General features: G+C 31.0%; 1 protein-coding gene across 1 annotated transcript in view; it reads left to right on the plus strand.

Moving 5' to 3' along the window:
- The first annotated feature begins 663 nt into the window (after positions 1-663).
- The window catches only part of LOC140441246 (RNA-binding protein 5-like), a 35715-nt gene continuing 22130 nt past the window's right edge, over positions 664-14248 (plus strand). Inside the window, exons 1-5 of the mRNA XM_072531842.1 lie at positions 664-906; positions 5885-6128; positions 6200-6323; positions 7915-7984; positions 8094-8167. Coding sequence (XP_072387943.1) covers positions 789-906; positions 5885-6128; positions 6200-6323; positions 7915-7984; positions 8094-8167 — 630 coding nt within the window. The 5' untranslated portion in view covers positions 664-788. The remainder of the gene's footprint in view (positions 907-5884; positions 6129-6199; positions 6324-7914; positions 7985-8093; positions 8168-14248) is intronic.

Raw genomic sequence — 14248 nt, forward strand, 5'->3', positions numbered from 1 at the left:
TTTATTCTAAATATTAGGGCGACGTGGTTTTTATGTTTATATCTCACGTCGAGAATGTGTAATTAAATTTAACGACTTCCCGCTTTGATTATATTTTTATTTCGGAGAAGCCGTGGCATGTTTATATTAATTTAAAAGATTGTAAAATCAGTACATTTGTGAACTTACCACCGATATATTCTTTAGAATTTTTTCATTTTAAAACTGCCTGTAATTTTTGAATAGAAGTTATTGTTGATAATTTTGGACTTTTATTCCATCGAACGATATTGATGTAGAACGGGTAGATTTACATTGATACAACCAACAAACCAGAACAATTTTTATTAAAATTATAATGTTTTATTATTTTGACGATTTTTTTTCGATTCTCAGTCGGAAAATCATTTATAAAATAAAATTATAAAAATTGATATAAATTACCTATCCTCTAAAATATTGTTTTTGTCTGTTTACATATTATATTAATTATAATCATCGTGATTTATTCTCAAAATATAAAATATTCAATGTAAAACATGCCACAAGAAAATTTCACCTCCAGTAAATTTTTCCTTTTTCTTTTGAGAAATTTCCCGGGTTTTCCGCGAACGACCCAATTTCTACTGCGCAGCATATTTCTACGACGCATGTGTACAATGCTGAATACGTTTGTACTTCTCTTTCATTTTATCACTACTTTACAAAACAAAGTGTCGTGTGGGAGATAGCCGCCATTTTTAACATTTATATTTTCGCTTTTCGTAATTTGTATGACGTGTACATAATACCCGACTAGTGATAAAAATATGAGTAGCTCACCGGAGCTCTTCAACAGGGGCTCGCCAAATTATAGACATAAAAGTGAATCCGGATCTAAATCACCCGTTTCAAATCGCAGACAAAATGGGTACCCTAAAAAATCACGTTAGTATTTTGTTTTTACATTATTTAAAAACGTTCTCTTAAAATTTGTATTACTATTTTTATGTTTATTTATCTTTGTTTTAATTGTAGATATTTTTGCAGTAAGTGAACGATCCTGATTTTTTAAGTTCATTTACAATGTCATCCAAATTGTCAACTAAATTTTGCACAATGATGTTCAGCTGTTTTTCTGTAGCATTTATAGTCATAAGTTTTCTAATGCATTGCTTGATAATACTGATAATATTTTTACAAAATTAGCTTCAATTTGAGATTTTTAAATTTAGATGTATTGTTTTACTGAATCTCATTCTACAATAATTGTGAAAGCTACACTGCTATTTCCCTCCATGATTTTGTTTTCAAATAAGATTTAGGTGCAAAATAACAATTGCTCACTGAAAGTAATTTAGGTATCCTTGAAATACATTATTTTTCAGATCAGATGTCAAATGAATGAATACCTACATAAAAATCTACTATTTTTAGTAATAAATCTCCTGTAACTACTTTTTTATTACCTATTTAAGAATATTGGTTTATTTTGAAGTAAAGATTAACTAAACAACAAAAATGTTAATAACTATTGGCATACTCCAAAGCCAAACTTATAATAATAAAAAAAATTACAAACATTTTGTCTTATTGTCACAAATTATTGCCCTCATATTTATATCTGAGGATATTATATGTTTTTGTTTAACAAATTGAAATAACAATGGTATAAAAATAGGGTTTTTAGTGTTTGTATTAAACTATTATATTTTAGACTAAATCCAATTTCCTAAAATTCAGATACAGAATTGAATCAGCCCTATAGTTATGAACATAAACAATTAAATCTGTGAAAAAAAGTGATAATTTGGTTTATATATATTATTTTATATGTAATAATTCAATTCAATTATTTACTAGCTTTTGTTTGAAAAAGTATATAAAATAATAAAAAAATATAAAAATCAAAAATATATAAAACCACTAGTATTAATACTAAAGATTAGATTTTAATTGTGGATAATAGGTGGTAGCTAAACTATCTGTTCAGGTGGTAAAAATTATGTGAGGCATATTTAAAATAAAAGTAATTAACAATATTGTATAAATCTCAACAAATTATTAGGTAGAGTTAAAAATTATACTAAAATGAAATATACTTACAGAATTAAATAGTGCATTGTATTTTTTGATATTTAGGCAAACATTTCATATAGCTAAGAATTTGATTGTCATTCTCCTCTCAGTACTAATGTTTTTTTAAATATATATACTGGCTTGAGCAAATTTATATGCATGAACTCTGTGTGCCCATACAAAGTTAACCCACACAAATGCTATCCATCAGTAGTCTGTTATGGGACTACATCAAAGAATATTTACATGTCAATTTGCTCAGTATGCTTGGACAGTATTTGTGAATATAGCGGTTGTGCCTGTACACGATATAGATTGATTCTAGTTAAAAATTGTTTTATTCCACTTTTAATTTGCTCAAGTCAGCAAGAGAATGACTTGAAGATCAAGTACTTTAATGGGGTACCCAAAATCATTGTCAGTAAATCCAATAATTCAAAAAATAATTATTGAGCTTATATTTTCAGAATGTTGGTGGTATGTGCACTAAACTTCAGAATTTCAGACATGCTGTGAGTCTCCCTAGTTATGCTATTATTATTGTTGAAACATGGCTTACATCTAGAATCTCAGATGCTGAATTGGGATTGAGTGACTTTAACCCCTTAACGTACACATTAATTTTGAAGTTATGGTCAAAAAAATGATCGAATTTTTTTTTTAGTAAAAATGTTTTGTTTTGGTTATAATTGAATAAAAAAAATATTTTCAATGGCGTAAAACCTTTACTTTTTGTGGGGGAGGGGGGGTGTATGCAAATTTGTTGAAATTTAAAAATTTTGTTCAGACGAAATACTTTGAATAGGTAAATAGTAGTATGATTTATATGAACAATACAAATATTCCAACATATTTTATTGACACACACACAATATTGTATTTTAGATGAATTATAATGAAATTTAGTAAAACAAAAAATATACACATTACTCTAACCTACCGAATATTATATGCAAAATTTACTTACCAAACAATATAATAATATGTTGAAAATAAGGCACAAATTAGTTCAAATGCAAAAAACAATAAATATCGACTTCAGACGACTTTACACCGGCAAGACAGAACACAGAAGGCTTGTATCAAAACAAAAGTTCGACAATAATATTGATTATAAATGATGATGATTGCAAATTGCAAGTTATGAGATAATAAATATATTTTAAAGTAACTCAATACTGACTGAGTCATCTATTTTATAATAGAAAAATAATTTAGATATATGCTTACATATGTCTCTTTATACAAATATCCGCTTTGCAAGGCTTGAAAAATTTTATGGATAAAATTTAACCGGCGCCTGTGTCCCAGACGAGCGCGTACAAAATTACCAGTAAGGCGCGCCCGTGTCTGAGACGGGCACGTACGTTAAGGGGTTAATGTGTATAGACATGACAGGGACACTCAAACTAGTTCAAAGACTTGTGGTGGTGGTGTTCTTATTGCTGTTCATAATCACCTTTATTCAATAATGGTTAGCTGTATCAATTCCTCCGTGGAACATGTTTTTACATAGGTAACATGTGGCACAAAAAAAGTTAGTCATTGGTGCTGTGTACTTTCCTCCACTGTCATCTGGATCAGTATATGAGGAACATTCCACCTGTATGTTGGACTTAGCAGATAGATTCAGTGATTGTGAATTCTGTATTTGTGGTGACTACAACCTACCTGAGGCATCCTGGGATAATCTTAATAATGGTGTTACAGTTGAGTGTCCGCATCACTCTCCAGCAAATATTATTTGTATTTCCTACAATTTTTAAAATATGTCACAAGTAAATGGTTTACTTAACCTTAATAATAAATTTTTAGATCTAGTTTTCTGTACTTAGATGGGTGCAGTTGTGTAGATTCCAACTGATATTCAAGCAAATCTTTCAAGTAATCCCTGCTCTTTTTAAAGGCATGTTAGTGCTACTCATGGGTCTATTGCTTATCCTAATGTAATGTCTAATAAAGGTGGGGATGTAATAGCTCAGAATGGTGATGAAATAGTCAATCTATTTGCCAGTTATTTTTCAGGTACATATAATGATAGTGAGTATAATTTACCTAATTTTGAATTGGACTATAGTGTGGATTTCCAGATTCTGAAATTTAGTCTGACTGATGTTTTCGAGGAGATTATGAGTTTAAAAACTACATATTCTTCAGGGCCTGATGGTATACCTGCAGCACTTATTAAGAACTGCATTTTTTCTTTTGTAAACCTTTACAACAAATTTTCAATTTATCATTGTCATCATCTGTATTTCCACAATATTGGAAAAATAGTTTTCTTACACCTATCTATAAATCTGCCAAGTGTGAGTGTGTTAACAATCATAGAGGTATAACTATTCAATCAGCAATCCCGAAACATCTTGATAAATTGGTATTGATAAATCTCACCTGGGCTTGCAGAAACATTTTATTGATGAACAACATGGATTTTCTAACGGGAAGTCAACAGTAACAAACCTTATCAATTACCAACAATACTTGTTGGGTGCATTTGAGAATAAAATTCAGGTCGACAGCATTTACACTGATTTCTCAAAAGCCTTTGACCAGGTTAATCATAACCTTTTGGTCCACAAACTTCATGCATCTGGCATTGGTGACCCCATTGTTAATTTAATTAAAAGTTTTCTGATAGGACATACACAGCAAGTTTGTATTAACAATTATATTTCAAAAGAATTACATTGTTGTTCTGGTGTCCCACAAGGGTCTCATTGTGGTCCCTTGTTTTTTAACTTGTTCATTAATGATATTGGTAAAGCTATAAAAAAATCACACTTTCTGCTATTTACTGATGATCTTAAATTATTTCGTCGTATACATGTTAAATCGGATAGAGTTCTCTTGCAAGATGATGTAAATAATATATGTTTATGGTCAAAACAAAGTGGTTTAAGCTTAAATTCAACTAAATGTTCTTGTATTGTATTTTGTCATATAAATAATCTAATCGCTAATAGATATGTTCTTAATGATGTACTCTTGGATTCAGTTACTGAGATTAGAGATTTGGGTGTATAATAAGATTATGCATTGACATTTAGAAGCCATTTTCTTAAAATTAGGGAAATAAAATTTCGTAATCTTGGTTTTATTTATTGTTACAGTCATGATCTCTCACCTATTGTATTCAGATTATTGTATTGTTCTCTGGTACGCTCAGGTCTTGAATACTGTTCTGTTGTTTGGTCCCCATTTCATCAAGTCTACATTGATGGATTGGAGAACGTTCAGCCGAAGTTTCCAAGATCTTTGGCTTTTAAAGCACATATTAATATAAGAAATACTGAAAATTACTTCATAGATTATTCTGTAATAATGTCTCAATTTAACATTGCTACTTTTGTTTAAAATTCTAAACAATGTTATTAATTGTCATCCGTTATTAGCCAATGTGTACTTAAACATGATACATAAAACTTGATACACACTGCACTTTTTTATATTCCTTTTCATATGACTGATTATGCTCGTCATTTTCCCTTTTCGAGAATACTCAGCTCTTGCAATGACTTCCTATTGGATCCATTCTGTCCAAACATTAATGTTTTCAAAAGGTAACTTAAGAGTCTAATTATTAATCTAAATATGTGTTGTTTTTAACTTTTGTAATTTGATATACTGTTTTAATGTACAAATTGTTACTGTTTAATTGTTTCTTTGTTATTGTTTTGATGTTTATTGTACATGATCTTTACTTTTTACTATTTGTTGTATTTTATTGTAAATGGTTCTACCGTTGAAATAAATAAAATAAATAAAGTGCCTTTAAGGACGGATATGTATAAATTAAAGTATACAAATTTGATGTTTTGCATTAAAAAATATTCTTTTGTTACAGAATATGATAGTGACAGTGTTGATAGTGACTATGCTCAGGACCACGTGAGAGAAAATATTAGAAAGGCCCGATCGCGAAGTCCAGATCAACAAGATCGTGATAGGGACAGACGTGAAAGACATCGTACCAGAGATAGAGATCACAGAAGGCAGCGATCTAGAAGTAATAGTTCACGATGGGAGAAGAAACAGAAAAGGGACAGAGACAGAGATAGATGTAGAGATGATGATAGGGACAGTACTAGGTATAGGTTTTTCGGAATGGCTCTAAGTTTTTTATACTTTATGTATTTAATACCTAATATGATTTTAACAGTGAAAGAAGCTATGGTTGCACGCCCATTGGAGCCAGTGGATCTGAAATTATTGGATTCAAGAGCCAGCCGCCAAATAACACTATAATGATTAGGGGCCTAGCACAACACATATCTGAGTTTGATGTACGTATATACAAATATTAGATTTTAAAATTTATTTTGGTACTTTAACAAACTTTATATTTGAGAAGTTTATGCAAACGATACTTTTATTTTGTCTTAGAAACAGTATTTTCGCAAAAACCACATAATAAGTTGGCTGTTAAAATAGTGTCTACGGACATGCCCATGAATAATAATATATAAGATTAAAAGAAAGTAATATATGACAAAATAAAACATAGATATTGACTATTATTAAGCCCTATTACCTAAAAAACCAAATGTTTTCTTTTAAATAAATTCTTCTAAAGCTCTTGAGAGATTTCATTAATAGAAAAATTTAAAGCAGTAGAAAATCCAATTCCAATTGTATAAGATGTACAAAATCCAAAAGATGGCTAAAAGATTGGGGAGAGAGTTATTGTAGGCATAAGCAATCTTTCACTTGGATGCTGCTATGCAAAAAAGACCTGCACAAGTCTGATTTTGAGACAAATATTAAAAACCATCAACATCATCAAAAAAGTCACCCTGATCGGCTGTTTTAAGAAATTATAAAATGGCTTTAGATCTTGTGGTGCTAACTTTAGTATTTCTTTGAGATCTTTAATTGTTTCTTTGAAATACCTATTGTCCATAACTGCTGATCCAACTCCATATCTTTGAACAATTTCTGCAGTCAACCCTTTTTTACATCTACTATCTGTATGTTTTCTTCTGTAGTATCTGGTTTCATGTGTAGCAAGAAAGACTCACTCTTTAAAACCTTGATTTCATGAGACTTGAGCCAATTCACTATGTCTTTGTCTGAGTCACCCTGGCTGTTTGTGATACATTCCAATAGTTTGTCAAGTGAAACCATTTTTCCTCTTTCTATTTTCTATTTTGTTAACAACAAATTTCTTTTGGGACCAAGACTAATTTTGGGCAGCACTAGTATTACATTGCGGTAGAACCAAACTACTACTGACAATTTTTCAACCAACAATAAAGTAATTGCATCAGTAAAGTTCAAATGAAATCAAAAATAATAAAGTGTCTTTATTATCCAAGCAAGCAAGTACATGTTAACGTTAGTAATATATTCCTTAAGTGGTAATCCTATCTATTGTATACTCCTAAATTGTTTTCTAAGAAACAATGTACTTACATTGTCGGCAAATTCCTAAAGTCTGTAACTTATTTTTCTTCGAACTACAGTGATATGAAATAAGTTTTAAATAATCGAGTTGTGGAGGTTGTACAATAAAACATTGCTATGTTCGAGATACAGAGGTCCAATTTAATTTTTCGATTTATAGATGGAAAATATGTACCAAAATGGCTTGCATGGATTCACTGATTATTTTGACTAATAGAGGATTAAGATTTCGAGTAATGGATGTTTTGAGATTTGAAAGGAAGGGAACAAACCATTTTTTTTTTTTTCGAGTATTATAGGTTTTCGACTGATCGAGGTTCTATTGTACTATCTGTTTTTTATTTTCATGCTCTGTATGCTTTCATCTGTTATTTGTATTTATTATTTTGTAATTTATTTAAATTATAGTATGAAGACCATGCTGTGATAATTCAATTGTGTTATTTTGTTGAAACATTTGTAACTTTTTAGATAAGACAGGACATAATCGCATGTGATCTAATGCCAAAGGACATCCGGCTCATCAGGAAGAAAGACACAGGTAATCAACTAAGATAAATAAAAGTTTACCGTTTTCTTAGGCCGTTTTTTGTCAATTTTTTTACTTCATGAGGACGGGTAATACCATTGGTATCTATTGTGCTGTTTAGGTGCTTCCCGCGGTTTCGCCTTTGTCGAGTTTTCCACACTGGTTGAGGCCGTTCGTTGGATGGAGAAAAAACAGGTAGCGTAATTTAAAGAAGACTGATATTGATTTAACCTCCGATTCGATAAGTATTAACTATATTATTATTATTATTTGGCCACTCTCTCATTTCAATACAAACTGTCAATTTACATGTAATTTCTTTCAAATTTTGTACATTGTCATAATTAAAAAAATCGAATATTTGAATTATCGTGCTTGAAAACATGGGTTTATGTCTAAATATTTAATTTAATGTAAATCCAACAGGAACTTTTTCCAGCTCTAAAAAATTATTTTTCATACAAACAAAAAATCTGCATATTCGTCAAATAAACACAAAACATACTTATCTTCTGTGGATAATAGTGATGGATTCGATGGCACAAAGTAAAGCAAAATCTAGTTGATTTTGAAGAACATTGCAAATTCTATTTGTTTCATTTTCATCTTTGTTAATTTTTTTTAAATTACGCCGACTAATAAATCATTAAGTGTCTAAAAAATATCCACGAAATTTAAAGTAAATCCTCCATTACATTTGTTCTGTTTCTCTAATATGCAAGTAGTATTACTCCGTATCAGATATATGGAAAAATATATCTCTCTCTCTTTTAATTGTTAAGAAATAAAGTACATACTTTTAACGTACAACAGTAGTGTGAATTTATGAATAGAATTCCCCGTCATTTTACGAGGATTCCCGCAGGAATACTATAAAAAAAATAGAGAATAACCTACAAAAAGACGTGCAAGATGAAACTAATGTTGAGTAGCTTAACGAAACGTTGGTGGAAGCCCTAAAGAACGCACAAAAAAAATTCGCCAAGACAAGCAAATAAGGAAAAATGAAAAACTCACACGAAACATAATGCAAAAAAGAATGGAAATGAAATATAAGCACACAGCGAACATGGCAGAGCCACGAAATTTAAACAAAACCTTTTCAAAAGCCGTAAAGGAAAGACATTAAGAACTTTAACACTAAAGAAACAATACCATTCTTCAAGTTCCATCTTCTATTGAAGGTTGGAAATCATCATGGCTATGCGGACTCTGTTGACTGCCGCTCTAAATAGTTCTGCACTACTACATTCAAACCACTCCCGCAAGTTAACCACACAATATTCTTCGTCGTCCCACATTTCGCTTTCCTCGAATTTTGCCTTGCATAATAAGTTGCAATAATGAGTATTTTGGCCCTTTCATCACATGTCCTAACTACTCAAGATTTTTCAACTAATACCATAGAACAAAACAAAAGTCTAAAAGTTCTAAAATGAATTGAAGATAAAAACGAGGAATATTTATTCCAAGTTAAAAAATAAACAAGGACATGCCATCTATGAACAACAAGAGATCATCAAAGAGTACTACAAAACGTTATATAGTCGAGATGATCACATTCCAAAGGTAGAAATGTCAGCAATACGAAATCAAGGATTGGAGGAACTTCCGGATATAACCGAAGAGAAAATTGAATCAGCGTTAAAAGGTATGAAGAGCAACAAAACACCGGTAGAAGATTGCATTGTAAGTGATATGATACAACTATAAGGCGAATGCGTAATAAAAGCCTTAAAAACTCTTTATAATGCCTGCCTCTTTTAAGGAATTACACCAGAAAAATGGAGTAGTGCCGTTAAGATAATATTGCATAAAAAAGGAGATTTAACAGAAATTGAAAACTACAGATCTATCAGCCATTGGAGAAACCACAAGAGCACTGAGTGTCAGGATAAACGAGCATTAAACATACATTAAAAACAGAGACTTCGGCAGATCACAGATATGCAAAAATGCCTGGCACAATGAACAAAGAACAATGTGTAGCAAACCCATCAGCAGAATGCAACAGGCTCTAGTTGCTAAATACTAAAAGTAGAAGTCAGCAGCAAGAATATACCAAAATTAATGAATTAATAGGCCAGATACACATCATGTATGTATACATAAAACTCACAAAAAATCAGAATTTGATATCGACCCCAAGGCAAAACAAGAGCCTGCAAGATCGAGGCCGGATGAGTCGCCTGTCAAATTGGGTCAAAACGCCAACTAATATGCAACAGGTGGAATAATCTCCTTATTTTAATTTTAAAATATTTTTTTTAAAACTATTGTAACCATTTAACGACACATCAGAAACGGTGGGTGCCAATGGGTAGCAATATAACTACCTCCGACAGGTGGGAGCCAATGTAGAACAACTCACAACTTTCTTTGGGAGTCAATTGTTGGGCCTTGTTTAACTCAGTCTCTCAGGTATGAGAAGGTCTTATCTTAGAAGTAAATATAACATAAACCAAGATATTAACTAATCATATTTATTGTATATAAATAAATATAAAATTGAAATTTTCTTATTAAATCAAAATCAAACAAAATAAATCTTGCCTATAGCTTTACATAAAAAGATTTTTAAATGATAATTATGGCTTCTGATGCTATCTTCAAGTAGTTAGAAGAATGTAGTGGTCAGTTGCCGATGTAGCTGAATCTAAATACTTTCATGTTTGTATCTTTAGGTGGCCTTTGGGTTCTGAATAGCAGCTGCAGTTATTATTGCATGGTCGACCATGGAGAATCTTTAACGAGGCTCAGGAAGTTCCACCCATGTGGTTTCGATATGTTCCACCAAAAGGTGGATAAGAAAAATTAATAAGACCAAAAAAACTACAAAAATTTACCTTGTGTTAGCAACATCATATGTTTTAAAATATTTTTTTACCATATGAAGATTGAAAATAATTACATCATAAAATAGAAAATAGTAAATTGTCAAGGATAAAACTTCCCCACAGAAGTTTTTACAATATAAAATTAATTTTCATTAAGGATCCACCTTAAATAAGCAAAAAAAAAAAATATATAAAAACTATTATAATTCACCTCTAGAATTGAAATGACACGAGAGAGCAAACTTGCCAAATGACAGATATAACTTGTCGACTGAAGTAAGACATAGAAATTTATATATGCTCTATTATCTCATAGAACATAATAGGGTTTGAATAAAGAAATTAGAATATTTAGTGAAAATATAAAGTTGGAATTTTAGATTATGACCGAATATTTAGTAAATAGAAAGTAGAATGAAGAGTGGAGTGCCAACTATTTTTAGAATAAAAATAGTAAAATAAAAGATCAAGTTAATAGATGAATAAAATCAAAAGAAACTGAAATAAAATAATTGTTTAAAGAAGAATAACAAACATTTGACGTTTATATAACACGGTTTCCGAAGTTGAAACGTCACAATATAAAATGTAATTTTTATTATAATGCATAATTTTATTTAGGCATGCCAAAACACGTAAGTGATTACACTCATTTATTTATTATATACTAAACGGTATTGCTTGAAATTGTTTTTCATTGTTTTCTTTTTTATTGCCAATTCGTTTTGATCGAATAAAATTTAATCAGTTTAGATAAACGCGAAGCTGTTAAAATAAACCAATATACCAACTTTAAAAGCTGTCTAAAAACATTTTTAACTCGAGAATTTGCAGTTTTGTTTCAAGATATTAGTTTGTCAACATCTTTCTTTAGAAGCACCAAATACCAGATATTCTTAAAATATCGTTGTTAAAACATTAAAATGTTTTTACTAACATCTGGTAATTCGATTAATTGATATTACAATCATTTTTCTTGACAAATGTACAAAATTTGACTGTAATTCGTACAGTAATTTAACATTAGTTAAATGGAAAATCAGATACTCTTTTGCAAAGTATAAGCCTAATAGAAAATATACATACCATTATAAATATTATAAATAAAGTGAAGTGTTTTTTAGAACTGGCGCTCGTATATCAAGTTCTGTTATTACTTGGTTTAAATATTTTCATCCAGACTTCAAACAGAAAAAAACTCTAAAAACTTATAAATTGCGAAATTTGGAATGTTTTATTATGATAAATGTATTTTGTGCTCTTTGTACACGTCAGTTGATACTTCTGCCATCAAAATAAACTACAACTGGCAGCAAAATAAAATTTGGGCAACATTAAATTGTCAGCTTGATAGCTCAGCAGGCACTTTGATGGGAGTAGATTGTAGATTGATTGTAGAGTCGTTTGGCCTCAAAGACCTTTCTACACTGCGACCTAAAAGTTCTTTTGTGGATACACTACAGCTTAATTTGTGGCTTTCGGGTAGGTTTCAGCGTTGGCAGTCGAGCTTCATTTGGGCCAAGACCTTGCTTCAACAAGTACTTATAACTATTCCTTGTGGCTCTGCTCATGCTCGCTCCCTGGATATTTTTCTGTCCTTGCTTAGTTTCATCGAGGTTTCGCTAACTACTTGTCAGTAGCTCTTCTTCATATTCGAAAGTGCGGACTGTAGCGGTATCCTTTTGCCGAGAGAAGGATAGTACAATCTGAGTGTCGCATGATACCCGAAATTGAGCCGCCCTTAGCTTCACCACAGAATAATTAGCGACCACGACGGAGCATGAAGAGTCCTTCAACCGCACAAGGTCTAGCGTCTCTCGGAGGGATGTGTTAGTCTAATTGGTACTTGATTTGGGCCATACGACAGCCAGAGAAATTTTTCAAACATCCAAAGTGGATCTTTGGCTTTAAATTAAAAATTCACGATTGCATCGATTCTACCGTAAGGCGTAAACACGATAGAAAACTGGAACATACAAACCAGCATTAACTTATTTTAAAATTGGGTATTGCCATTTGGGTTTGACGACTTAAAGTGAATACTTCGTATCGCTCGGTATATTTTTGCAAGGGCCCGAAATCATATTTAGCATGACGAAAAATCGAGACGCGTGTGGTAACCTTGCGGTATACAGTAATATACATAAACAGTTACATATTCTAAAATAATACCACACATTGGTCCTTTAAAATTTTAAAAATCCTAATTTTTTTCTAAAAAAAATTGGTTTAATGATTTTAGTGATTTTTTAAATTTGTTAAATATAATATAGAATCTATTCATCATTTACATTTTCATTATTTTCTTGTATGTATGTTTAATTGTATTAAAATATTGTATTATTCTAAATGTATTAGTTCATTTTGATTATCATTATATTTCATTATAATGGATTTAAAAAAACAACACACGGGATGTGTCACTCTGTAAGTGACCGAGGAGTGGAAGCATACCTTTTTTACCGTCAACGCATGAAGCGATGGTTTTTAATTTATTTTATTATATTTTATTCTATTCGGTTCGTGTCGAATATGTTAATAATATTAATAAACAGGAAAAGAACTGTAAGTGGAAAGCTTTTAATAATTATTATTGTATTATAAACAGATTATCAGGGCCGGCTTGTGATTTTTCCGTAGGAATAAAAGTGCTGGAGAATTGGGCACGGCCAGCGCGGGTGTGGGTGGGAATTTGAACTGTGAGTAGAGTTTTCGCGTAACTACACCCGTGACGCAGTGACTAATAACTCTAGCACAGGAAATTACTATAAAGAACAATGCATTCAGATGACGAGCTTCTGATAAATGGAAATGGCGAAGAGAAGGGAAGGAATACTACAGCAAAAGATAAAAAACACCGAGAATGCCGTAAAAAGGAGATGAACAAAACACAAGTGAAATGAAACAAATGATGAGGAAATTAACAGTGGATATAATAGACATAAAAAAGAACAAAATAGATCTGGAGACGAAATCAACAACTAAAGAAGGAAATTAAAAAACTAAAAGATCAACAAAGCGACTACAAAGATGAAATAAAAAAGCTGCGAGAAACAAAAGAAGAAGCTGTAAAAGAAATAGGTCAATTAGAAAAGTAAATAAATTAACACATCAAACGAAAAAGTAGAGAAATTGGAGAGAGAGAGAGAAAAGAGGGAAAATGTCATAATACAAGGATTAAAAATTGATACAAATGATCAAAAAGTTTTGCGAGAAGCTATGGAGAATTTTATGGAAAAAGAACTACAAGTATCAGTAGACGTAAATGGAGCAAGGAAAATAGAAGAAAATACTGCCATAGTGGAACTTAACAGCGTAAAAAACAAAAAGGACGAACGAATCTATATAAATGCTATGTCATAAGAAGAAATAATTATCCAGAAAGAAATTAGAAGTAAGGCTATGGCAGAGGGATATAATGGAACAAATGTCAAAATAG

Source organism: Diabrotica undecimpunctata, chromosome 5 (genome assembly GCF_040954645.1).
Source record: "Diabrotica undecimpunctata isolate CICGRU chromosome 5, icDiaUnde3, whole genome shotgun sequence".
Taxonomy (NCBI): Eukaryota; Metazoa; Arthropoda; class Insecta; order Coleoptera; family Chrysomelidae; genus Diabrotica; species Diabrotica undecimpunctata.